The 26,497-nt window shown below is 49.2% G+C and overlaps 1 protein-coding gene across 7 annotated transcripts in view; it reads left to right on the forward strand.

The window, feature by feature from the left end:
* The first annotated feature begins 1,884 nt into the window (after positions 1-1,884).
* SCNN1B (sodium channel epithelial 1 subunit beta) overlaps positions 1,885-26,497 on the forward strand; it is a 75,947-nt gene continuing 51,334 nt past the window's right edge. For 2 of the 7 annotated variants that reach the window (XM_061210150.1, XM_061210147.1), the window contains exon 1: positions 1,993-2,074. In XM_061210150.1, the coding sequence (XP_061066133.1) occupies positions 2,038-2,074 (37 nt within the window). In that variant the 5' untranslated portion in view covers positions 1,993-2,037. The other 5 variants (XM_061210146.1, XM_061210148.1, XM_061210149.1 and 2 more) reach the window with 5 other exon arrangements.

Consider the following 26,497-nt stretch of genomic DNA (forward strand, 5'->3'; position numbering starts at 1 on the left):
TGTACAAAGCCGCCCACAGCAACACAGTCCCAGAGGAGATGCACCCAGTGATGTTCAACGACAGGGCCTGGCCAGGGAAGCAGGGTGTGAACCAAAAGGAAAACCCTCCAAAATAACATGCATTGGGTGGAACCATATGATATTGCCATTTTTGTAGGTCAATAACAGTCTAATATCAACAATTTCAATGGTCACAACTGGATATACTAGGTTTATCAAACCTAGTGGTTTTTATACTAATGGTTTTCAAAGTGTGGTTCACAGACTTCTGGTGGAGGGGTTGGGGGGAGTGGGAGTGTGTCCCAAAGATCCTTTCAAGAAAAACATGAAGTCAAATTATTGTCATAATAATACTAAGATGTTACTTGCCTGGTCACCATGTTGACGTTTGCACTGAGGAAAGCAATGGTTGACAAAAGCAATGGTGGGTAAAATTACATGAGGCTGGATTTCCTTTATTTATTTCCACTAAACAACATAATGCAACGGACTGAATTTAGAAGCAGATATATGAATCCACCTATCTTTTTTTTTAAATTGAAGTATAGTTGATTTATGATATTGTGTTAGTTTCAGGTGTACAGCAAAGTGATTTGGATATATATATAGTTTTATGTGCTCTAAAAATTTTACTTGAAATAGTTCATACTGTACAAATTAATCTGCTGCAGTGAAGTGCACAGGCTTTGGATTAAGACTGACTCTGGGTTCAAATCCCGACTCTGATGCTTCCTAGTTGTGTGACCTTGGGAAAGTTACTCAACCTCCTGTGCCATAGTTTCCTCATCTGTATTACCCCAGGGGATTGCTGTGAGTTTTAATATAAGTGCCTAGAAACAATATCTGCCACAGAATAAGCACTATAAACGTGTTTGCTCTCCTTATTATTTCAATTCTCCTGCTTTTTTCATTCATGATTTTGAAGTCTTTGAACATTCATATGCATAGGTGGAATATGTTCTTGTTCAGTGCTGTATAGTATTCCATCACATAAACATTCCACATTTTATTTTATTATTTTTCTACTGCAAATACTGACAGTGATAGGCGCCTTTCTGCTTGTAGAGGTTTATAAATTTATAGTGGCAAAAATCCTCTTGGATGACTAATTTTCTCCAGCAGGGCTCGGCCTCTGTGATAGACAGAATAACAGCCAAAGATGTCTAAGTCCTCATTCCTACAACCTGTTAATATGTTAATATGTTAAATTACAGGGCAAAGGGGAAGTAAGACTGCAGTTAGAATTAAGACTGGTGATCAGTTGACCCAGAAATGGAGAAACTATCCTGGATTATCCATCCAGGTAGAACAAATGTAATCACAAGAGTCCTTATAAGTGGAAGAGAGAGGCAGAAGAGAGAGAACCAGAGATGTGGTGTATACAAAAGACTTGGCCTGACATTGCTGGCCAGGAAATGCAGGCAGTATTTAGAAGCTGGAAAAGGCAAGGAAATAGATTCTCCCCTAGAGCCTCCAGAAGGAGCACAGTTGTACCACTTCTTGATTTTAGTGGTGTTGGACTTCTGACCCCCAGAACTGTAAGATAATACATTTATGTGTATTAAGCTAGCTACATTTGTGGTCGCTTGTTACAGCAGCAAGGGAAAAGGAATAGTCTCTAAATGGCAAGACAAAGAAAGGCTGACATTTGGGGTTTGCCATGCACGTGTGAAATGAAGATACTGAAATGATAGTCCTTGGAACTGATGAGAAGAGGGAAGGAAATGAGGATTAGAGAAGGGGGCCTGGCAGCACGCTGAGGCTGAAGCACAGGTGTAGTGGGTGTCACTGGGAGGAAGCCAGAGGTCCAAACAGATGGGGCCTTCAGGGGCTGACGGGGATCTGGGAGTGACCTTGGAGGATGTGGCTGAGGCCAAGGAAGGAGAAGGTCACTGAGAAAGCAAAGGTGAGGGTGAGGGAATGCAGAGGTCGGGTGAGGGGCAGGGAAATCAGCTGCAGAAGCCTGTTCCTATGCAAACTCCTTGAAGTCCTCAGCTTGCCCAGAGGACAATCGGTGCCTGCGGGGGTGTGGATGTGATGGGCGTGGTCGTACAGGTGTGCGTGATGTGTCCAGGTACACCGCGGGGCAGGATGGAGTGTTGCACGAGGCACGTATGTGCTGAGGGGGGGAGGGGGAGGGGGAGGGGACTGTGGGGACAGTGGTCTGTCTGGGGAACACGAGGATGACGGGGTCTGTGCGTACATATTGGTGCCACAGGTCCGAATGTGCAGAGGGAGAATGCGGGGTGTGTGCGCGAGAGGTCCGGGTGGGTGTGCCGGGCAGACGTGGATGCGGAAGCGGGTACGAGGGAGCGCGCGCGGCGGGAGCTTGTTTCGGGGGAGAGTGAGAAAGAGGGGCGGCGGGGAGCCCCGCGGGCGCGGTGGCCGTCGGCGCCGCCAAGCCCCGCCCGCCGCGCTCCCGGACCTCCCCGCCCCGCCGCCCGCTCCCTCCCGGTCCCTGTCCGCGCGCTCGCGGCGCCACCGCGACAGTCGCCCCGCCGCCGCCGCCGCCTCCTCCCGAGCGCCGCCGCCGCCGCCGCCAGCCGCGCGCATCCCAAGCCGCCGCGGGAAGCAGGTACGACAGCGACGCCGGGCTCCGCGCCTTCCCCCGCCGCCCACCCCGCCATTTCCCAGCGGAGGGCGCTCGGCGGCGGCGCCGGCGGCACTGCGGTGAGCCGGCCTAGGGCGCAGGGGGACCACCGCAGAGGATTGTGGGGAGTGGGGAAGCCCCCCGATGGGAGCCGAGGGACCGGGAGATGAGTGTGTGTCAGGGGCGGCAGAGAGGGCGGCAGCGTCCTCGGCCCCGAGGGGCGGGGTGAGATGTTGTTCGGGAGGGCGACAGCAGCGACACCTGAGAGCGCGGGCTAGGCGCCGGGACGCACAACGCTTTGCTGGAATTAGGGCCTTCTTGGTGTCCCCATTTTACAGAGGAGAAAACTGAGGGTCAGAGGCTGGAGACGCCTCCCCGGGTTCCAGGGACAAGTTGCTGAGCCCAGATTTGAACCCAGGGAGTCTGACCCCAGAGCTCACCTTAGCCTCCTCTGCCAGCCCGCCTCTGGGCAACGGGGGTTCATTCCCTGAGTTGTCCCCCTTGGGGCCACACTGAGAGGAGGCCAGATCCGGAGGCCCTGCTCTCTATCCCCCAGAGGGGCATATGTCGGAGATTTGGGGGTGCTGGGCAGGGGGTGGGGGTGGACAGCTGGGGCGGGACCTCTCCCTCCAGTGTGGAGGGAGAAACTGGGGCAGGGGGAGGTTTCCGGAGGAAGCAGCAGAGCTCCTCCATCCACAAGAGGCAGGACAGCTCCCACACCCCATCTCCACCAGGGAGCGAGGGCAGAACAGCCAAAGCGGCTGTTTGTCCCTGACAGCGGAGCCCTCAGAGAGTCCATGGGGGTCCTGTGTGAATAGTTCCCCAGGCTTAAGCCTCCCTGTGGCCCCCACCTGACGTCCACCAGTGGCCCAATGTACCTGCCCACTGAACTGTGTGATGCCGTGAGGAGTAGACGGATCCATTCTCCTTTGTCTGTAACTTTCCAACCCCTGACCTCCCTGCTGCCACAAAGGTAACTGCCTTCATAATTTGGGGAGTTTCTTCTAGGCCTTTCCTACACCCAGGCAGTCGTATACATGCGTACCCATAGAAGGTATGTAAGCTGCAGAGTAATGTGTGGGTGGATGTTTAATAGAAACGGTATAATCTATCCACATCATTCTGAAACTCGTCACCCCCCTCCACCCAGTTATCATTTCTTTGAAAGTTATACAAGTTGCTGCATATAAATCTAGCTTATTTATTTTAACTGCTGCCTTGTTTTCCGCCATGGATATGCCTACTGATGGGCAGTTAAGTTGTAAAAATTAGGGGACTGTTTCATATTTCAACCTCTTCTGTAAATTGACATCTCTGGGTTAAGATTTCTTTGTACTTTGTCCTAAACTAACTTCACGGGATCTGAATTTGGGGGACAAGGTCCCCTGTTCTCCACTGCACACGCGCATGCGTGCACACATACACAAGGCATACACACATGCGCAGGTGCACGTACGCACATCTCTATCCTTCTGTCTCTGGACAAGTACAAACACTACATCCCGCTATCTGCAGCTGCTGCTGAGCCCAAAGGCCTGGGGTTGAGCCAGGCCACAAGTTCTGCCTGTCCAGGCCCCAGTGGGCAGAATTCCCATAAGGGACCATGTCCAGGAGTTCCCTCTAGACACTCTCAATGCCATCCCCGCCGTCCAATAGGACACAGAAGGAGTTAGAAACCATGCCTGACAGACTGGAGTGTCCAGGGTCCTATCTGTATACCACAGACTTTCCAGGTCCGGGCTGTACCGTGGGAGTGTGCTTGCCCTAGAACGTGGGCCAGAACCACCAAAAGTTTGGTGGAAGGCCTGATGACAGCTGGTTGGGGAAAAGCTAGAATCAGAGCTGTGTGTATCACAGTCCCAGCTCCACCTCTTCCTAGTTTGGGCAATAATTCCCTTCCACTCTCTGAGCCACAGTTTCGCATCTGTAACCCGGGGATGATGAAGATGGCAGCCTCCCAGAACTGTTGAGTGGATCAGTGGGATGACGAAACAAAACGCGTAACTCACTGTCAGCACTTGGAAAGCAGGAAGTCTTATCTTGGACAGAGGAGACCCGGAGATGGCCCCAAGGTTGGGGTGGTGCTCAGGGCCACCGTTTGGGACCTCGTCCACATCCCAAGTGCAGGTCAGAGAATCTCAGTGCTGAGTGGGACTGGCATGAGAGCTCAGCTTGTGAGAGCCACGCCCACCTCACAGTGAGGTCCAGAAGTGTCATGGCACCTACAAAGGACCTACTGTGCGCCTGGCCCTGAGCTAAGATTCAGAAACCAACTGAGACGAGGTTCCCGCAAAGCAGACCTGTGTGCAGCTTTTGTGAGGTCCACACTCCTTTTTCAATTTTAGCTTACTCCCAAGATTTTAAAAGGTGGGAGATGTCACATAAAACTTCGTATTTCTGGATCCTCTTGAGAAAAGAGGATCAGAAAGGCTGACAACTCCAGCCCTAACATTCGGCTGCCCCCTGGGATGGGGCAGGCGCCCTCCAGGGTGGCACAGTCCCCACCTGGCCCACCCCTCATTCATAAAGAGTAGCATAATATAAATGTTAATAACACAGACCCCACAGCCAGCTTCTGCATCCCAGCTCTGGCATGGATTAGTTGTATGGTCTAAAGCAAATTATTTAGCATTTTTGTGATTCGATTTCCTCATATGGAAAATAAGGATAGTAAGTAGCACTTGCCTCAGAGGGCTATTTTAGGCATGAAATGAATCAACAAACCTCAGCCTCTTACAACAGTGCCTGGTGCATGGAATACACTAAGTGCTGATGATGCTGATGATTGCTGGTGGTGGTATAAGTTGCCTGGTCCCTGTAACAGTGCAATTTGTATTCCTAATTGTACTCTGTATAAAATGTTATGGGAACACAAGTAAAAGAGGAAAATGTTGTCTTCTTCCTGCCTTTCCAAGGGCAGGAAGAGCACAACATTTCAAGGAAAGTGACAAAAAGGAGGGGACTTCTAAGGTGGGTTTTGAAGGATGAATAGGAGTTTCTCTGGAGCAATAGCGTGAGAAAGGCATTTCCACACAGAGGAAACAGCCTTTCCAAAGGCCTGGGAGCATAACCAGGTGAAGCAGGTTTAGGAAGTGACAGTAGTCCAGTGTGACTTCTGGTAAGGTATCTCAGAGTATAGGGAGAGGGAAGATGGATCTGGAGAGACAGAAAAGGACCTTGAGATCATGATGGGGCTTGCGGCAGGAAAGGAGATGTACATTTCTTGTGCCTTACAGATGCCCTTAAAATCATCAGCCCTGTCATCCTCATAATGCCCCAAGAATCAGGTTTTTGGTCCCCACTCACTGATGAGTTAGAGGCTCAGGGATGGTAAGTCACTTGCTCAAGAGCTCACACGATGGGTCAGTGGCTGAGCTGGAATCAGACTCCAGATCTGTCTGATTCTAAAGCCCATGCACCCTCTCTGAGCCTCAGTTTTTCCACTGTAAAGTGGAGTTAGTATTAGTAAAACCTACTGCGTGGGCTTGGTGTGAGGATGAGATGAGAATGAATGCACAGCCCCTGGCACAGAGCAGTTGCTGTTGTTATTTTGATTGAATGAAGCCTGTGTTCTTCCAGGCCTCTCACCCTAACTCATACCACTGCCCAGCCTGAGATGGGGGTCCCCAGGGAGTGGATGTCCTGGGCCAGTGGGTCTGAAGGTGTGGTCCCTGGACCAGAAGCCTCAGCATCACCTGGAGATTTTTTCAAAATGCAGATTCTCAGACCCAGTCTAGACCGACTAAGTCAGAGACTCTGGGGGTGGGCCCAGCAACCTGTAATTTAACAAGACCTCCAGGTGGCTCTCATGAAAGCGAAAATTTCAGAATCACTGGTCTGGAGGAAACCTTCAAATAAGATCCTCTTTGGCCACCTGCATCCACCTCCCTGTAGAAGAGTGGGTTGGTGGTGAGAATTCTGCCCTCGCAAAGACCAAACCTGGAGGGGATGCCCTAGGACAAAGGCACATCCCCTCCAGCAGGGGAGGCTGGAAAGAACCACTTCTTTACAGGTAGGAAAGTTGCCAGGGGGCCTAGTGGGGGTTTTATTCTTTAGGACTTGCTCTCCTTTCTAGTCTCACAGCCTCCAGTGGGCCCACCTTGAGGGCCTGGGGCAAGATTTGACTTTCAGAGGAGTTCTTTTCCAGTGCGGGATCAGGGAGCTGAGGACCTGTCCCCCCTCCCAGTAAAAGCTCCGATTAGAGTCTCTCTGGGAACAGTCTCTTCTCCCTTGGCGCCTTGAGAACACGTGTCCAGGCCCAAGTCTAGGTTGGGGACAATAATATTTTGCCGAGGACCTCCAATCAAGAAGCAGGCCCACTCCACGTGTCTTCTTCAAAGTGCTGATCAGAGCAGGGAGGCAGTACAGCCTAATGGGTAGAAGCACGGGCCTTGACTTAAAGATAAAAGTTGCTGAGTCTGGCTACGTAAAAATTAATTTTTTCTGCATGACCAAAACAAACAAAAATCCATAAGCCCAGGCATGTCAAACCAGTAAAAGTATTTGCCACTTTTATGACAAAGAGTTAATTTCATAGAGAGCTCTTATAAATGAAAGGTGAACCACGTGATCCAAAAGCGGGGGGCGGGGGGGGGAGGAATAGAGGATATGATTCTACTGTTTACATAAAAAGAAATACAATTGAATTCAAACAGATGAAAAGATGCTGAACTCTGAAAACAGAAATGCACAACAAAACCACACCGATTCTGTTTTCCACCTGCGAGTTCACTGGGTAACACTCAGTGTTGGTGGGGCAACCGGGATTCTGACTCTGCTGGTGGGAGCACAAATTAGGGGCAACCTGAGGCGGGGGTAAGAAAACTGTCAGTATTGAAGATGCTCATACCCTCTGTCTCTGCCACTTCACCTCTTGGAATTTATCCAGTGGATATCCTTGCATTGGGCACATCATGTTAGAACAAAGATAGTCTGTGTGTGAGAGCAATTGATTGGAAATGAGCTAAACATCCACCAGAGGGGAACTAAGTACTGTACATGTCAGGACAGCCATGCAAGAGAATATGATGCAGCCATTCAAAAGAAAGGAGTAGCTCTGCATGGATAAATGTGAAACCATCTCCCAGATGTATTGTTAAAAGAAAAATGCAAGGTATGGAACAGTGTATAGTGTTCTACCACGTGTGTGTGTGTGTGTGTGTGTGTGTGTGTGTTTTAAAAGGGATTCAATGTTATATGTGTATATATTTGTATATGCACATTAGAACCTGGAGGACACACTAGAAGCTGGTTATACTTTGAGGAGGGAAACTGATAGATGAGAAGGAGACTTACCTTTCATTGCATACACTTTGGTACTCATTAGGTGTTTTTTCCCTCATACAGTTGTTATATTATAGTTATAAAATCTAGCTACATGTATCTTCTTTCTCCTTATTTAAAACAAGAATGACACTAGAGATAAGGTTAACTCCCCCTTTGACTACGACCCAAATTATATAATATGTTTTCAAATAAAAATTGAATTATGGTTTTAAGTAGGACCTTTATCACAAAAGAACAAATATTGTATGATTCTACTTATATGAGGCGTCTAGAAGAGGCAAGTTCAGAGAAAGTAGAAGAGAAGTTACGGGGGGCTGAGGGGGAAGGGTGGATGGGGAGTTAATGTCTAATGGGTACAGAGTTTCATTCTGGTTGGGATGATGAAATTTTTCTGAAGATGGATAAGTGGTGATGGTTGCACAACAATGTGAATGCATAACACCACTGAAATGTACACTTAAAAATGGTTGAAATGGCGACCCTTTTGTTCATGTCTATTATGAATAAATTTGCACTGACAGCGTATTAGCAAGTTAGTTTTAAAACAGTTAGCTGGGTGGGAAAAGTGAAAGTGTAATTGCTGGTAAGCCAAGGCTACTTTAGTTTTTATTTTGTGGAACAGATTTAACTCCTTTGATGCAAGACACAGGCAGGAAAGGCTGGGAGGGGGGCTGGTGTGGCATCTTGCAACTCCAATTATGACATTTCAATTCACAATCTTTGTAAGACAATTATGTTTCAACCTGAATCTTGACATTAAAGTATATCTTTACCAAAAAAAGGGTTAAAATGGTAAATTTTATGTTGTATATTTTGCCACAGTGAAAATATTTAGGGATGACAAAGAAACAAGTAGGGGCTTTGATATCAGATTGCTTGGGTTCTAGCCCTTGATTCCACCACTTCTTAGCTATGTATACTTGATCAAGTGTGTGTACTTCTTTAAAGCCTCAGTTTTCCCACCTACAAAATGGGGTTGTCAGAGAGTACCTACCTGCAAGGAATCCTGCAAGAACTAGATGACTTTATCTATACAGAGTGCTTGCTCTGCATCTCTGGAACAACTGTAGGAGGTCAGGTTTAAGAGGATAGGGAGGCTAGAATCAGCTACTGGACCAAATATTAAGACCAGCAGGTTCAGGTGGAGTGAGTTTATATACAGGGAGTTTACAAAAGAACCATCTATATTTTCATATCACTTTGTATTTGCAAAAAAAAAAAAAAATTCATTTCCATAGTGTAAAATCACAGAATGTCGAGTCAGACAAAATCATCTTGGCTGGTGGGAATCCACCAAAGATGCAGCAATTCTAAACCTGTGGCCTCCTAACCTACAGAGATCTGAATCCTGACTCTCACTTATTAGCTGTGTCACCTCAGGCAAGTTACTTAACCTCTCTGTGTTTCACTTTTCTCTTCTGCAAACTGGAGGTGATAATAATTCTCACCCCATTAGGGATGTTACGAGGATTAAAGATGTCAAGTGCTTAGAGTGTTGCCTGGCCCACAGTAAGTCCTAAGTAATTGTTAAGAAAATAAATAAACTTGAAATAAGCCTGAAAGTCTTAGCATTTTTGTTTTTAAAAGAGGAATTTATTTTTTATGCTAAAGAAACAATATCCTAGCAGAGATACAGTCAGGGGGCTGAGATGAATCTGGAGGACTTCCCTGGGATGGGTTGGGGAGGCCAAGATAAGGTAAGAGGAGGCCAGCTGATGAGGGATGAAGCAGTAAGAGCCTCCGAGGGGTTCAGGGATTTTCCCAAGAGGCCTCACAGTGATAACAACAGAGCCCAGATTCAGCCCCAACTTTCTCCTTCTCCCCAGTGTCTTGAAGATCAGGGGCCCTTTCCTTGCAGACCTCTGGGACAACCCAGGTAGCTTTGCTTCCTCTTGACGTGCCGGGGAACTCACTCCCAAGCTGAGGCCTGGAAGGAGGGCTAAGACCTGGGAAGCCTGGCATACCCTCCTTCAGGAGCCGCACCTGCACGCCGGCTCCATCAAGGACCTTAAGTGGGAGCCGGATTGCAACCTCCCAAAACAAGCTGATTCCTGAAATTCCACTCTCACCTGTCTGTGTGTGGAGTTTGTTGATTTTCCTGGTTGAGAGGCATCCCCTCCCACCACCCCAGGAGGGATCACCTTTGTCCTTTCTCAGCGGTTTGCACCACAGTGAGAAGGAGTTTGGCTGGTAAGCAAGACCTTCGGGGTCTGAGGCTGAAGGTCGGGGTGGACCGGGAGGCAGCCTTTGAAGGGCTGTTTAGAGATTGGGGGGGTGGAGTGTAAAATGTTTAGACGTGTGCTTGGCACGGGCTGGGTGCTCCCAGGTGGAAGGAGGGGCATTTACTGGGCCTGGGGGTCCTGGTTTACTGCAGACTGCCTGGGGAGACTGCTCCTGTCCTCAGAGCATTGCTGCCACGCCCTAAGTGTTGAAATCCCCCAGACGCCTTAATTGTCTTCTTTGGACAGTCAGTTGATGTAACGGTTAAGGGTTTGGGAGTTAAACAGGCTGGAGTTGGAGCTTAGCTCTGTGTGACCTTGCGCAAGACACTTAACCTCTGAGCCCCAACCCTGGCCTGTGGATTGCGGACAATAGGACCTCCTGCAGGGTCATAAGTAAGCAAGCACAGCACCTTAGCAGCAGGTAATTGACCCCCATTCACTGGCCCCACCCTTCTTACTGCTCTGATTAACTCCAGAAATGCTGTTCTAGCCCTGCTTCAAGAAGGGATGAGGGTGGGGCAGTGGGAGGAGAGTCCTGGGCTGAAAAGACCGAGACACCTGCAGAATTCAGGGAAAGTTGAAAGATCAGAATCGGCCTGGGCGTGTGTGTCCTGGGAGGGGTGATATTCAAGCGCAGGGTTGGTTGCAGCTTGCTGGCTGGTGGAGCAGGAGCCGGTCTGGGCCTCACTCTCCCTGACCCCTCTGACACCAGATGACGGTGGGTGGCAGCCTGGCCATGGGATGACCCACCCATTGGGCTGATCTCCCCCCATAGAAGAAAGAACCTGGCAGAGCAAGGCGGGGGAAGTGGGGAGGGGGCATCAGACACATTTCTCAGCCTTTGGGAATATTCAGGGAGTGTTTCCTGAAGGCTACAACACTAATTCGCAGGGATTTAAACTTCTAGGGGCCAGATTTTGTCTGTTTTGTTTATTGCTTCGCTGCTGCAGCCCCAGCTCCCAGTAGACACTCCATGAATATTGGTTGAGTGAACGAATGACAGGTAGCTGGATGATTGCCAGCGATGGACTAGGCCCTGGAGATACAGGGTGGAGCAAGTCACATGTCTCAGCCCCCAGGAGACTCCTCGACCCTCACCCGAGACCCCCTCTCCATCCTCACTCCCACTCCTGAACTCCCACTGTGGCCCACCAGTGGCTGGGCCTGAGATGGGTGGAGCTGTGTTCCTGTTGGGTCTTAGGATCTAATTGGCTAAAAACTCCCTGCAGTCAGACAGCTCCAAAACTCATCTCAGTCACTGGAGAAGGTGCGGCCAGTCTGTCTGGGAACCATGTTGTTTTGCTTGCCTTGTGCACAGGGATGAACTGACTTCAGTTTCTCTCAGCACAAGATATAGTTCGTCAGAGAAATGTTGATGGGGCCCATGTGGCTTTCTCCTCTGTAATAACAATAGGCAGCATTTTAAAGTATACACTACATGCCGGGCACAAGCGTTACATCATAGAATTCGTTCAGCGACCATAAAGGTACAGACACTCTCCCTCACTTGACCTTTGGAGAGACTTAGGGGATCTCATCATATTATTCCAACAGTCCAGTGAAACAGGTGATGTAATTGTCTGCATTTTGCAGATAAGAGAGCAGGCTCAGAGAGGTTAAGTAGCTTGCCCGAGGTCACACGGAGCTAGCAAATGGTGGGGCTGGGATTCGAGCTCAAGCAGTCTGACCACAGAGCTCACCCTGCCTCTCCTCAGCTTCCAGATGAGTGTGGAGGAGGAATGGAAAGTTTTACTCTGTGACAATGGCTCTCAAAGCCCTTGGTTTACCAGCAGCTGAGTATAAGGTTTCAGCTGTTCACTCCCCTAGGACCTACCCTGGGTCGCTGTGTGGATGAAGATCCTAATCTCCCCCAACAGAGAAGGGCAGGAGCCCAGCTTGCAAATGGCTGTGATTCTTGGGGCAGCAGCCCCTTCCTGGGCACCAGATTCTCAGCCTCCGAATCTCCCTGGAGGCCTGGGTGAAGGCCACCTGGGGCCCAGGAAACCCACCGGGGCCAGGCCTCCCTCCCAGGGACTTAGTTCCAAAGCCAAGCTGGATTTCAGAGGTTGGCAGGAAATGGAGACTTAGCAGGAAGTAGGAGGGACCAACAGAGAAAAACGTTACTCTTTTTTCCCTTTCTTGTCTCTGATTCCTGCCTTTCACCTAGTATTTGAGGAGGAGGGTGCTCATTGAACACACTGCAGTGCAGTGGAATCCCCTCTGGAGGTCTAGGGCACGGAGACCTCAGCTGACCCAACACTTGTAGAGTGCTAACTATAGAACAGGCACGGTGAGCAATGTTTTGCCTGAGTTACCTCATGTAGTCTGCACAATAGCTGTATCGGGTAGGTACATCGTGGTCATTACCATCATCATCATCGTCATTATCACCACCTGCTTCGTTATCATCCCCATCCTCTCATCACTGCTCTCATCATCATCAGCTTCATCTTCATCATCATCACCACCTCCTCCTCATCATCACCATCATCCCCATTATTATCATCATCTCCTTCATCACCATCATCACCAGCAGCAACATCATAGTCACCCACATGGCTTCCCAGACCCAAGACCCAATCTGCAGATAGGGAAACAGACCTAGAGGACATGACACATTCATCCCCTAGAAAGATAAGAATTGGGCTCTAAAGTCTAAAAGACCCAAACCTGATTCCTGGCTCTGATGCTGTTTAACTGTGTGACTTTGGGCAAGCAACCTAACCTCTCTGAACCTCTCCAAGCCCTTGTCTGTAAAATGGGGATAATCATAGTTCCTGCCTCATTGGGTTGTGATGAAGGTCACATGAACTGGTGCATGTAAAGTGCTGGCCCAGGGCCTGGCTCAAATCATAAAAGCAGAACAAACACATGAAAACACACAGGCAAGGACAGCAGTAGTTAAGGGGAGAACTGGGAGCATTTGGCTGGGAGTTCCCAGCAGCCCTGGATGCCCAGGGGCAGGTGTTGCCCAGCGTGAGAACGAGCACTGGAGGGCTAGTGCGGGGCAGCTTGGGGGCAGGATGGGAGAGGACAGTCGAGAGCCCTTCTTTCTTTCCAAGGAGGCGGGGTGTGCAGGGATGGGAAGGGGACCTCTCACCTGGAGCAGGGCCAAGAGTTCAGAGCTGGGAGCTGCGGTCAGTCCAGTCTGAGACAGATCAGGGAGCAGGATCTTTTTCCAAGCTGGATGGAGGAGGTTCCAGTAGGAGCCAGCCACTCCCTGCCCCAGACCCAAAGGGCTCCCCACAGCTGCCAGCCTGCACCTCCACCGTCCATGGTGGCGTTTCCTTCTGGGCTGCCCCCCTTTTGGATGAATTGTTTCTGAATAGCAGTTAAGGTGGGCACCCAAGGCCAATCTTGTGCCAGGCAACATGAGTACCTCACCTGCAGCCTCCAGCTCCACCGGCCCAGGGGTGCCGTCCACACAGGGTACATTGTGAATAATGCCCCCTAGAGTTGTGCAGTGCACAGTCATACGAGGCAGCTCTGCTAGCCTCCTTCTTCCTGGAGTGGGTACAGGATCTATCTTGGGTCCCCCAGGTCTGGCTGCAGCTCAAGGCAGAGAAGGTTGATTGCTGTCTGGATGCCAGTTAAGATGCAGAGAGCCCAGGTTTGCTGCCCAAGGCTTGTCCTTGAGAAGGTTGTGTCTGGGCATCGTGTTGACTGGTGATAGTGATGGATTATTGAGAGGCAATATAGCAAATTGGTTATGAGAGCAGCCTCTGGAGTCATGCAGACCTGGGTTCAATTCTGTGCTACTTCTGTCACTCTGTGACTTTAGGAAAATCACCTGTGCCTCTGTTTCCTCATCTAAAAAATGGGTATATGATAATACACATGGGCATATACTAGTCCTCCCTCTCTTGGGGAGTGAGAAGGAAATGAGGTGATTCGGGTAAAGCTCTAAGGACAGTGCCCACCACATAGCTAAATGGTCACTACATGTTAAGGATCAATGATATCACCAGCCAGGGAGGTGGGGTTCGGAGTAGCCCACTGGAAGGCAGCTCCCTAAAATCCTGCCACGGTGATGAAGGATTTAGGGTCTAATCTGAAGTCTTTGGCCCAGAGCCAGACCAAGTCAATACTTGATCGGGCCTTGTCAACATAACCTTTTCATAATCAAGTGCTGCTAAGGTTTCAGAGATTGTGTAGGGGAGATTATGTGCGTAAATACCGGGAAGAAGGACTGCAGTCCAGGCCTCAAGGCCCTCAATTCATTCCTCCAGCCCAGAGGTTGGCAAACTATGGCCCAAAGGCCAAGTTTGTGCAGTCCATGAGCTAAGAATGGTTTTTCTGTGGTTGAAAAAAAAAAAAATCAAGAGAAAAATCATATTCTGTGACATGTAAATTACATGCAGCTTAAAATTCAGTGTTCATAAAGAATTATTAAAACACAGTTGTGCTGGGAATTCCCTGGTGGTCCAGTGGTTAGGACTCCGCGCTTCCACTGCCGGGGGCCCGGGTTCAGTCCCTGGTCAGGGAAATAAGATCCCGCAAGCCGCGCGGCACGGCCAGAGGAAAAGAAAAACTGATTGAGCTATGCTCAGTCATTTAATATTATCTCTGGCTGCTTTCACACTCCCGTGGCAGCATTGAATAGCTGCGACAGCTACTCAATGTAATTGTGGGTCCATTACGCAGACGAATTTGGGAACTTCTGTCCCAGCCCTTCTTGAGTCCCTACTGTGTGCCTCTTGCCATGCCTGGGAGGGCTGTCCCAAGCTCAGAAAGCTTACCCAGAGATGAGGCACCTTTCCTGCCCCAAGGCCTATATGCTTGTGCCCCATAGGCCTGATTGTGTGTGACCTACACAATAATTTTTTTTAATGTTTATTTATTTATTTAGCTGCATTGGGTCTTAGTTGTGGCACACGGGATCTTCGTCGTAGCACGTGGGATCTTTTGTTTCTGCGCGCGGGCTTCTCTCTAGTGGTGGCGCGCAGGCTCCAGGACGCGCGGGCTCAGTAGTTGCAGCATGCAGGCTCTCTAGTTGCGGCACGTGGGCTCTAGAGCACGCGGGCTTAGTTGCCTCGCGGCATTTGGAATCTTGTTTCCCAACTAGGGATCGAACCGTATTGGAAGGCAGATTCTTAACCACTGGACCGCCAGGGAAGTCCCACACACACAGTAATTTTTAAATCAGGACATTTAACTTTGGCATCTGGGTTTCCAGATTCTCTTGAAAAATTGGAAGATCTGGCCGTCCTGGGCTCACATTTCCAAAGAGCAATAATCAGCTGGATCTAACCTGGCTTCATTTTTTAACATCACCTGCTTGGTCCCTAGAAACATTTGAGTTTGAGACCCCTGACTTTATGGCAAGGAACTCAAGGCTAACGCGTCCTAAATTTTAACACGCACACGAGTGCCGGGAGGTCTTGGTAAGTGCAGATTCTGACTCAGTAAGTGAAGTGGGGCCTGAATATTGTGTCTCTAACAAGCTGCTAGGTGATGCTGATTGCCTGGTCCTGGTACTTGAGTAGTAAGGCTATAGGCCTCAAATTTAGCGTGGCCCAGAATCTCCTAGGGGGCTGTGAAAACCCAGGTTAGTCGTTCAATCCCAGAATTTCTGATTCAGGAGGTCTGGAGTGGGGCCTGAGGAGCTGCCTTTCTAACAAGTTCCCAGGTGATGTTGCAGCAGCTGGTCTGGGGCCAGACTTTGAGAACCATTACTCTAGGCTAGGCACTGGTTGACCCATCCATTGGCTCGCACCTAGGCTGGGGGCTCTGAGGTCCCCCAGATGGCAGGATCTTTATTCCCTCTGAGGTCAGGCTCCTTGACACCCAGCTGTCGCCTAGGAAACCAGGTCGTTTTTTTTTTTTTTTTTTTTTTGGTTGCGTTGGGTCTTTGTTGCTGCGCACGGGCTTTCTCTAGTTGCGGCGAGTGGGGGCTACTCTTCGTTGCGGTGCGCGGGCTTTTCATTGCTGTGGCTTCTCTTGTTGCGGAGCACGGGCTCTAGGCACGCGGGCTTCAGAAGTTGTGGCACGCAGGCTCAGTAGTTGTGGTGCACGGGCTTAGCTGCTCCGCAGCATGTGGAATCTTCCCGGACCAGGGCTCGAACCCATGTCCCCTTCATTGGCAGGCGGATTCTTAACCACTGCGCCACCAGGGAAGTCCCGGAAACCAGGTCTTTATTGGCTTCTTCAGTCCCTGTCTCTTTGACCAGACCCAAGCAGTTTCCTCAAGTTCATATCGACAGTTTAAAGATGGAATTGGAGCCCAGACGTGGGAGAATTTTCTGTCCATGCGTTGCACCCCTCCCCCATTCCAAAGGGTTCTGATTCTTGCATCTGAGGATCAAAGACCCCCTCCAAAAAGGTCTCACGTTAGATACCACAGGGGGCCCTGCTCAAGAGGATCTGAGCCCCAGAGATGGAGTCTCAGGTGGGTCTGGGCCTGCAGCTCCAGGCCTGAAAGCCACAGGGCAGGAGGGGAGAGGCCACACCTGCAGATCCTGTGGCTGCTGCAGCCTCAGGGACGGGGCAGGGCCCTCTGGCAGGTCAGGCCGGGCCCAGCGCCATCCGCCACAACTGCCTTGAGCAAGAATGACCCCCTGGGCCGGGACCGGTTCCCCGGAGTCCTTGAAATTGAGAGGGCCGGCAGCGGATCCGGATGGGTGAGCTCGAGGAGATCAGAGATTACAAATTGTTTCATTCTCTTCCTGGACACTGAGGGCAGGGACTCGCTGCCTCATGGGGGCTCTCTGTTGGCTCCAGAAGCCAGAAGCCCCTGCCCACTGTGTGGCTCAGGCAGGGCCTGCAAGTCCTACATTGACAGGATGGCACGTGGGACCTGGCCCCGGCAGGAGGCAGGTGTACCGGGGCGGCTGGGCCAGCCCTTTACAGACCCAGCTCTCCCCTCACCCGCTGGGTGACCTTGGGCAGCCAGCTGTCCTATGGAGGCAGTGGTTCCTTACAGGACTAACTAACTTGAAAATGAAATGAGACGACGTGGACAAGGTGCCATGACAGTTCCTGGCGCATGTTAGGTGCTCCACAAACTTCAGCTGTTGTTATCAGCATAATAATAGACATTAATTATTCATTGTGATGACTTAGTTACATAAATGCTCCACCACAGCCTCCCTCCCATTCTCTCGCAGCCTGGCAGACAGAACAGCGTGCTTATGCTCATAAAAGCACCTCTTTGGCAGCAACTGGACTCATTTTGACATTCAGCTCATATTTAAGCGCCTACGGTGAGCCGGCCACAGTTCTAGGTCAGCGCCATCCAACGTAAATATAACACAAGCCACAAACAGGAGCCACCTAAGCAACGTAAAGTTTTCTAATAGCCACACTGAAAAAAAAAAAAAAGTAAAAAGAAAAAAAGAAACAGGTGAAATTCATTTTAGTACTGTAATATATTTTATGGAACCCATATATTCAAAATGTTATCACTTGAACAAGTAGTCAGTATTAAAAATTATTGATGAGATGTTTTAATGTTCAACATGTCTTTTTAAAGTCTTTAGTTGTGGTAAAACACACAGAACGTAAAATTTACCATTTTAACCATTTCTAAGTGTACATTCAGTAGTGTTAAGTACGTTCACATTGTTGTACAATTCATCTCCCAAACTCTTTTCATCTTGCAAAATATTCGTATTTTATGTCTCTCTTTTTTGTACGATTTCTCACGGAAAGGACACCGCAGTTCGATGACGCTTCCGGTGCCCAGTAGTCGCCCCGTGTGGGCTGTGGCTCCTGTATTGGCTGGAGCAGCGAAGAGAGAGGCCCAGTCACACCGCAGGGAGGTTCAAATCCCAGCGGAGGGAGACAGGCAGCAAACGAAGAGATTAGACATTTTCTGATGGTGTTGGCTTCTGTGGAGAGAATAAACAGGCTGTGGGGTGCTGGGGGTCAGGGTGGGCCTCTCTGAGAGGTGGCATTAGAGCTGAGGCCTCAAAAGAAGAAGCAGCTCTATGAAGATCTAGGGCAATTGTCCCCAACCCTGCCTGTGCATCGGACTTTGTGCAAGAGTTAAAAACATATATATACAGATACCGTGACCTGGGGAGTCAGAGCTGCTGTGCATGAGGCCCTGGCCTGTGGGTTTTTTAAGAGCTTCCCGAGTGATCCTGATGCTGGGCCGGGAGGGCTGTGGAAGCTGCTGGGGACGGGTGATTCCAAGGGAACAGCAGGTACAAAGGAGAGGTGGCAAGATCTTGGCAAATCGGAAGAGCAGAAAAGAGGAAGGGTGAGAGGGTAGGAGGTGAGTCTGGAGGGGGGCAAGGGCCAGACCTCACTGCCTCTCCAGGCCATAGTAAGGAATTTGGGTTTTATTTTGAGTGTGACCGGAAGCCATTGCTGGACTCACTGCAGGAAAACTGCAAGGCCTTTTTGTCAAAAGCTTGGACACTCACTCTTTGTCTCTGCCTAAGTTTTTTTGTCTGTTTGTTTTTTTAATTTTAATTTTAATTTATTTATTTTTGGCTGCGTTGGGTCTTCGTCGCTGCGCGTGGGCTTACTCCAGTTGTGGCGAGCGGGGGCTACTCTTTGTTGCGGTGCGCAGGCTTGTCCTTGCGGTGGCTTCTCTTGTTGCAGAGCACAGGCTCTAGGTGTGCGGGCTTCAGTAGTTGTGGCACACGGGCTCAGTAGTTGTGGTTCGTGGGCTCTAGAGTGCAGGCTCAGTAGTTGTGGCGCCCGGGCTTAGTTGCTCCACGGCATGTGGGATCTTCCCAGACCAGGGCTTGAACCTGTGTCCCCTGCATTGGCAGGTGGATTCTTAACCACTGTGCCACCAGGGAAGCCCCTCTGCCTAAGTTTAAAAAAAAAAAAAATTTAAGGTGCCACTTGTTGCCTTTAAACTGGTAATGAGGAGGGACTTGCAAGGCAGGAGTGTATTTTCATGGAAGGTTATGGCATCCTTTGGTTGGGGGAAAAAAGAATAGATTCACCCCTAAGCTGAAATCATTCCTACTTGGGGGCAGGGGATAGACTTACTGACCCCATCGTTCAGATCCTGGAGTCGGGAGAGCCCTTCAGCCTGCTCTCTCCTCACCCCCACTCACCCTCATGCCTACCAGTTCCTTTTCTCTTACAGCTTTTACTAGTCTGCTAGGGCTGCTAGAACAACTACTACAGACTGGATGGCTTAAGCAACAAAAATGTATTTTCTCACAGTTTTGGAGGCTGGCAGTCCAAGATCAAGGTGTTGGTTGAGCTGGTTTTGCAGAAGCCTCTCTCCTTGGTGTGCAGACAGCCGCCTTCTCACCGCGTCTTCACATGGTCTTTCCTCTGTGCCTGCCCATCCCTGGTGTCTCTTTGGGTGTCCAAATGACCTCTTCTTATAAGAATGCTGGTCCGATTGGATTAGGCCACTCTATGGGCTTCATTTTTTACTTAATCACCTCTTTAAAGAGGTGTCCAAATACAGCCACATTCTGAGGTACTGGATATTATAGCTTTAACATATGAATTGGGGAGGGAGGGATGCAATTCAACCCATCAACAGCTCAAAGTGGCAGGTGGATGGAGGGAAACCAGGTGCTTCCCCCCACCCCCGACACCTCCTCCCTACACATATAAGCAGTAGCAATAATTGGAACGTTTAGGTGAAGGGCACCTTCCAGTTAGGAAGGTTTCCAGCCATAAACAATTGTTGCAACCACACCGAGGCATAGCAGCTGAATGTCAGCCCTGACCCCCAGCTCTGAAGTCCAGACATATTTACTGAGCAACTATCATGTGCAAAGTTCCAAGTTCAAACATTGGGGAATCTGACCAGGGCCCTCATCACCCAGTCGGATAGATTAGAAAGGGACATAAATAGCCATGATACAAGGCAGATAGGAACAAATCAAACAGGAGCGGGTGGTCCACAGAAAATATTATGGGACTAAGGAGGAGGGAAGATGACATCCATTCAGTGAGGACTGGGAAACTTCATGGAAGAGGTGGCATTGGAGTTGGGCCTGGGGCAAAGGCACTCCAGGAGAGAAACAGCATGAGTAAAAGCAACCTGGTGGGAATGTCCAGAGTATCCATGGGCTCCAGCGAGTGGTCCATTGGACATGGTATGAGAAGCACAGAAACTGCTCCAGGCACTGGTCTCTCTCTATGTGCCAGACGCTGTGCTGGGTCCTTCACATTTACAATTGACTCTTCACACCAACCCAGTGAAGGAGGGACTGTTTTCCCCTCTTTTTACAGATTGGAAAACCAGGGCACAGAGAGGGTAGGTCAATTCCACACAGTCACACAGCGAGTAAGTGACAGAGCTGGGATTCGAACCCAGCTTCTTAACCATCACCCATTTTGAAGGGAATAAAAGGAGACTTGGAGGTTGGGGCCATACTGTAAGGCCTTTATTCGCAGACACTGGGAGCTGTTGAAAGTTTCTGACAGGCCTGGGACAGGTGACAGCTGAGCCTCCGGGAAGCGCCATCCAAAAACCAAATCATTCATTTAGTCCAAAACCAAATAATGCATTTACTGAGCTGGGAAACTCCCCTTCCAGCACCTGTCCTTTCTAAAGCAGCCTTGCAAGTAAGTATGTAAGCTTAGTGGCCACCTACATGTTGTCATCTTTCTTTCCCCTAATAATGGTAATACTAGCCAACATTTGTTCAACGCTATGCCAAGTGCTTTATATGCATTATCTCATTTTAATCCTCACTGAAAACAAAACAAAACAAAAGCCCAGGGCTTCCCTGGTGGTGCAGTGGTTAAGAATCCTCCTGCCAATGCAGGGGACACAGGTTCGAGCCCTGGTCTGGGAAGATCCCACATGCCGTGGAGCAACTAAGCCTGTGCGCCACAACTACTGAGCCTGCGCTCTAGAGCCCGCAAGCCACAACTACTGAAGCCCGCACGCCTAGAACCCGTGCTCCACAACACGAGAAGCCACTGCAATGAGAAGCCCACGCACCGCAGTGAAGAGTAGCCGCCACTCGCCACAACTAGAGAAAGCCCGCGTGCAGCAATGAAGACCCAACGCAGCCAAATATAAATAAATAAAATAAATAAATTAAAAAAAAAAAAAAAGCCAAGGGAGGGAGGTGCTATTGTTGGCCCCATTGACAGATAAGACAGCTGAGGCTCAGAGAGGTGATGTGATGGGTCCAAGACTCCACCCAAGTCTGTCTGACTCCAAAGCTCTTATTTTTAATGATAATAGAATAATTCATGTTTCCCAGTGAAAAACAGAGAGAGAGAGAGGCTAGACCTACTACGTGAGCCTCAAAATATTACCAGGTTGACCTTATTTTTCTGACTCTAGTCAGGGACACTGCATTTTATTCCCAGTGCAATAACCACCTGCCTTCTCCACTTCTACCCGCTCCCCCTGCACCCCTGGCATCTTCCAAGGCTCAGCGGATACTCTCCACCGCAAGTTGCCTCCAGCCTTGGCAGGGAGAGAGTAGGGAGCAAATGAAATTGACCACATTCTTCCCTGCCAGCTGTCGACGCATACCAGCCACCCTGGGCAAGTGGCCACTTGCATGGCTGGGTAGGGGCAAAGCCGTGGGCTTGTGTGCACACCATTGGCATCCCCGAATCCCAAAGTCATCTGTTCATCAGGACGCGATGACTCTGCTCCTGGCACCGGGCCTGGTGGGCAAGGTGTTTTCCCATGTAATTGCGATTGTACAGGATAAAGCCTGGTGTAGCCAAGTCCTCGGCAATAAGGAAGCAAACACAGCATTAAGACTCTGTCAACAAGGTTTTGGAAGACAGGAATCATCCAAGAAATACAAGTTCTGATGCCGCCACCTTCTCTGAAATCCACCTTGGGCTCATCCGTCCCCAAGAGGAAAAGAAAGGTCCTCCTGCGTAAATTATGGAAAGAATTGCCGGGCTACTGGAGACCCCAGCAGATTTTCCTGGTTGATTGAATACCTCTCCCTTTTGTTTGGTTTGGGTTTTTTTTTTTAATTTTTAAAAAAAACTGTAAAAGTAACAGAAATGTTTGGAAAATAGTTACAAATATTAGAACACAAGCTAAAGTATACATCCAATCTGAACTTCTCTGACAAGCCCCATTTCTGCCAAATAGTAGACACTTAATCCCAACCAATCCAGCATCTTCCCTGTTGCTTTCCCCAGAATTTCCCCTAAATTCTAGGAAGACTGCATTTAAACAAATTCTTCTATAATTCCCATTGCCCTAACATTTTCCTGACAATAGATTTTTCCATAAAGCTATAATCTCACTTTTATCACCTAACATTCTATCATAAGCTTTTTCCATGTTGCTATAAAAAATCATTTTCTCATTTATTATTTTTTATTATACAAGCAATATATGTTCATTGTAGGAATGTTCCAAAACACAGATAAACTAAAAATAATTTTTTAAAAATAAGCCAAGATCCTTCACCCAAACGTAATTACTATAAACATTCTGGTTAATTTCACCCACTTTTTTTTCCCCTATGCACATAGATACCTAGAAATTCATAGTTTTTTTAAAAACAAAAATAATTAACCATTCTTCCCCAATATTCCATCGTGTGCTTCTATCATAGTTTGTCTCACCCTTCTGCTCCTGTTGTACATTTATATTTTCTTGCCATGAGCATCTGTGTTCATGCAAGGAAGCCAGGCAGTGAGGGATTAATCGCCACAAGGGTGTGGTCACCTTTCAAACCCACCTGTGGTACTTGGTCACCAGGTGGACAAGGAAATGACAAACCAGGAGTACTCTGGCCTCATGACAAGATGGGTCCTCCAGGGTTTAGCATATTGGCCAAAGCCCAGATGCACGTATGTTTCTCCTTTAAAGGCCATACAAAAAGAACATGTTTTTCTGGCAGCTGTGGCCACATCTGATGCCTTGTTCTTTGGGGTCTTCTGGCTGGGGTGGTAGGACGTGTGTCAGGCTACTCCTAGGATGGAGGCTGATATAATCCTAGACCCAGGAGCAGAGAAACCTACAGAACGGGTTTCGTAAGAACCCCCGATGTGCACAGCAGCTCAGGGCCAAGGGGTCAGCATGGCAGGTTGTTTCTGAGTTGCAAGTACCAAGGTATTTTATCTAATCTGGTGAGTTTATGAGACAAGGGAAGATCTTTGCTGAATCTGTTTCCCTGTAGTGTGGCCTGTGGAGATGGTTTTTAGATGGTGAGCAAATGTCTTTCATCTCATTAGTAATTATTTATGTTGAGGTGTATTAGAAAACATATATAATTAGTAACATCAGGACTGTGATTTTGTGGACATTCTTGCTTAGGACAAAGCTAAAGTAGGTGTTTAAGTGATAACAAGAGTGAGTCAATATAAAGACAGATATTAAGTTGATGAAAGTGTAATTGGTACCCAGATGCAGCCCAAATCATGAAGGCAGCGCTTAAGGTTGGCCCTTGTACATCAGACAGTTAGTCCCAGAGAACAGAAAGACGGCCAGCATTTTCAGCTCCAGTCTTTGACCCCCCTTTGCCACAGAGGCCTCTGTCCTCAGAGGCAGCTTCTTGGAGCTTCTTCACCATTCCAGTATGAGTTGGATTAAGAACCCAGAAGGTGCTGGAAACAAGCAGTCAGCGCAGATGCATCATCTGAGTTCCTAAAACCTGGAAGCTGGTCTGGTCTGGTCACTTTTGAACATAGAAGTCCTGTCCTGCAAGATTGTGGTAAATGCCTCTGAATTGTGGGCTCTGGTTTCATCATTCATGCCATGACTTGAGCATTTATTTTTGAAGTGAGATTTTTAAATAGATTTGTGTATCGAGATTTTCTTTATACGTTGGATTATCATGTTGGCATATGAAGGGATCCAAGGCATCTCCCAACTATTGTTGATGATCCTATTTATGTATGTGTGAGTCTTTAAAAAAAGCAATAGAGTGGTTTTAGGATTTTGACTCTAAGCTCTTGGCTGGGGCTGGTAAATGTGACACTTAGGAAGTGGGTGATGGATCATCACCAGGAAAGGGGTCCCCGGGTCTGTGCCCTCAGGATGTACCAAAGCTCAAGGAAAAGTGTAGACCGAGGTTCCTCATCCTTGTGGTCATTTTCTTTTGTGATCTTTATTTCTTTCACTGTCAAAAAAATGAGCTCCCATTGTCATTGGCATATTACTACCTAAGAGTTGAATGGCATTTGTCTGGTTGGCATCCACGTTGCAAACATTTATTTAACTGTTCCATTCATTTTAAATGCTGCAGTTTTCTTTTTGTATTTGGAAAACAATAATTTTTTTTCACTTGCAAGGCCCTTGAATAAAAGCTATTAGGTGCTGAGGCACGTATATTGCTGCAAACCAGGCATTGTTCTAATCACCCTCAGAGGTAGGTGTAATATTGTCCCCAGTATTCAGATGAGGAAATGAAGGTACAGAGGCACCTTGTAGCTTGCCCAACGTTGCACAGCACACCTGGATTCAAACTCAAAGCTCGGCTTTAGCACGTAAGTCCTGAGCTGTTCCCCTATACAGGGAGTTGTGGGTACGCCTTTACTGAAAACTATCTTTATTGGATTTTTTTCCTGGGGAAATTCATCCCCACATTCCAGCCAATGCATAGGAGAGTCTTCTTTTGAAAATATGGCCCAGCTGAGCCAAATGTTGGTGACTGTGGCTCTGGGAAGAAGCTGATGTTTGACAGGACCTCCCCTTCTAGCCCATACGATGCCTTCAAGCAAATTAGAAAAAGGTGCCTCTCTGCCCGGAGCAGCCCTTGGGGGCTCACAACTGGACACGCGGAGCATGGGCTGGACTTCAGTAACTCTCCCCCATCCTCCAACCTGAACAGACCCAACCCGTATAATTCCTCCCGGTCCCCCGATGGTTAGGGAGAAAAGCAGGTATAAGCAGCCATTCCTGGGGCCTAGATGCCTCGTTTCCATCAGGGGCATCAGTCCACCATGAAGCACTGAAAAAGCGTTTCCTCCCAAATGCCTCTCTCTTTTGGATTCTGCAACCTGCTTTTTGTGTAGTCCCTGAGGGGCGAGGGTGTGTGGCGTGCTGAGCTCTGAGCAATGGGGTCTCTCGTGCTCCATGGAGCTGGCTGGGGCCAGGGTCGGGGTGGAGGGTTGCGGGGAGGTCTTCAATCATGGCTTCACATCTGGAGACCAGACCAGGTTTTCTAAGAACGCTGGTGCCTGCTTCCTGCAAGGTGTGGCCAGTGTTCTTTGCCAGCTCTGAGCGCTTATCTGACATGATGACTCATCTTCCATCCCAGGACCAGCCAGACTGGCACAGCAGGGCCACTTTCAACAGGCAGGTGGGCAGGATGGAGCCTGACGTGGGGTTGGGGTGAAGATGACAACGGCCTCTGCCTATACGCTTTGCCCCATGCTGGCTCTGTCAGGGTCACCACTCTGTCCCTATTCCTCCTGGGCCGTGTCCAGTGCCTGACGGGCTCCCTTCGTTTCCCAACACCCCAGATCACGAAGTGCATGTCCTAAGTGGCCTCTCCCGGAAAGACAGTTTCATTTTGCTTGGGGACAAAGAGAGAGTGCTAGCACCTGAGTCACTGCAGGATGTTCCAGGTTTTTAAAGAAGGTGCAGGGAGGGAGGTACATGGGGTGGGGTCCCCTGCCCCCCAGCTTGACACAGCAGGGCTTCAGCAGGGACCCGTGCCACTTCTTTCCCAGGATAGCTTAGAGTTGGCACAGGAGGAAGGGATCCTGTATTCCAGTTCTGGGTTCTGCCTTGCCACCTGCATCTTTGTGGGTTGGCCATGGCCGTGCAGAGGGATGGGATGAATCTACACCACCACAGGTGTGGGTTAAGGGCTTTATAGGGTAACCCACAAGGCCAAAGTCAGACACACAGTGATGTTTTTGTTTCTGTTTTTGTTTTTGTTTTTGTTTTTTAATTAATTAATTTTTTTTGGCTGTGTTGGGTCTTCGTTTCTGTGCAAGGGCTTTCTCTAGTTGTGGCAAGCGGGGACCACTCTTCATCGCGGTGCGCGGGCCTCTCACTGTCGCGGCCTCTCTTGTTGCGGAGCACAGGCTCCAGACGCGCAGGCTCAGTAGTTGTGGCTCACGGGCCTAGTTGCTCCGCAGCATGTGGGATCTTCCCAGACCAGGGCTCGAACCCGTGTCCCCTGCATTGGCAGGCAGATTCTCAACCACTGCGCCACCAGGGAAGCCCACAGAGATGTTTTTGATCCCCCAGGTTTCCCATCATCCCGCAGACAGACATGCCAGGGCTAGGGTATGAAGAGGTGAGGGCTCTATGTCGGGGAGGGACCCTCAGCTCCATGGGTCTTCTTTCATATGGAACAAGCGTAGAAAGTGCTCTTGTCAGTGGCCAGTATACATGATCTGTGTATACGGGCTGCATACACAGCTGCTGATGCCAGGCAGCCTGGGATTAGGCACAGCTGTTTATAGGAATTGTCTGGGAAAGCCAGTTGCCAGCCATGGGGACTTTGGGGACCACTAGAGACCTCAGGGATCATGGGATTTCCCTGTCAGGGAAGGACTCAGTCCCACAGGAAGCAGAGCC

The sequence above is a fragment of the Eubalaena glacialis genome, chromosome 13 (assembly GCF_028564815.1).
Source record: "Eubalaena glacialis isolate mEubGla1 chromosome 13, mEubGla1.1.hap2.+ XY, whole genome shotgun sequence".
Classification (NCBI taxonomy): Eukaryota; Metazoa; Chordata; class Mammalia; order Artiodactyla; family Balaenidae; genus Eubalaena; species Eubalaena glacialis.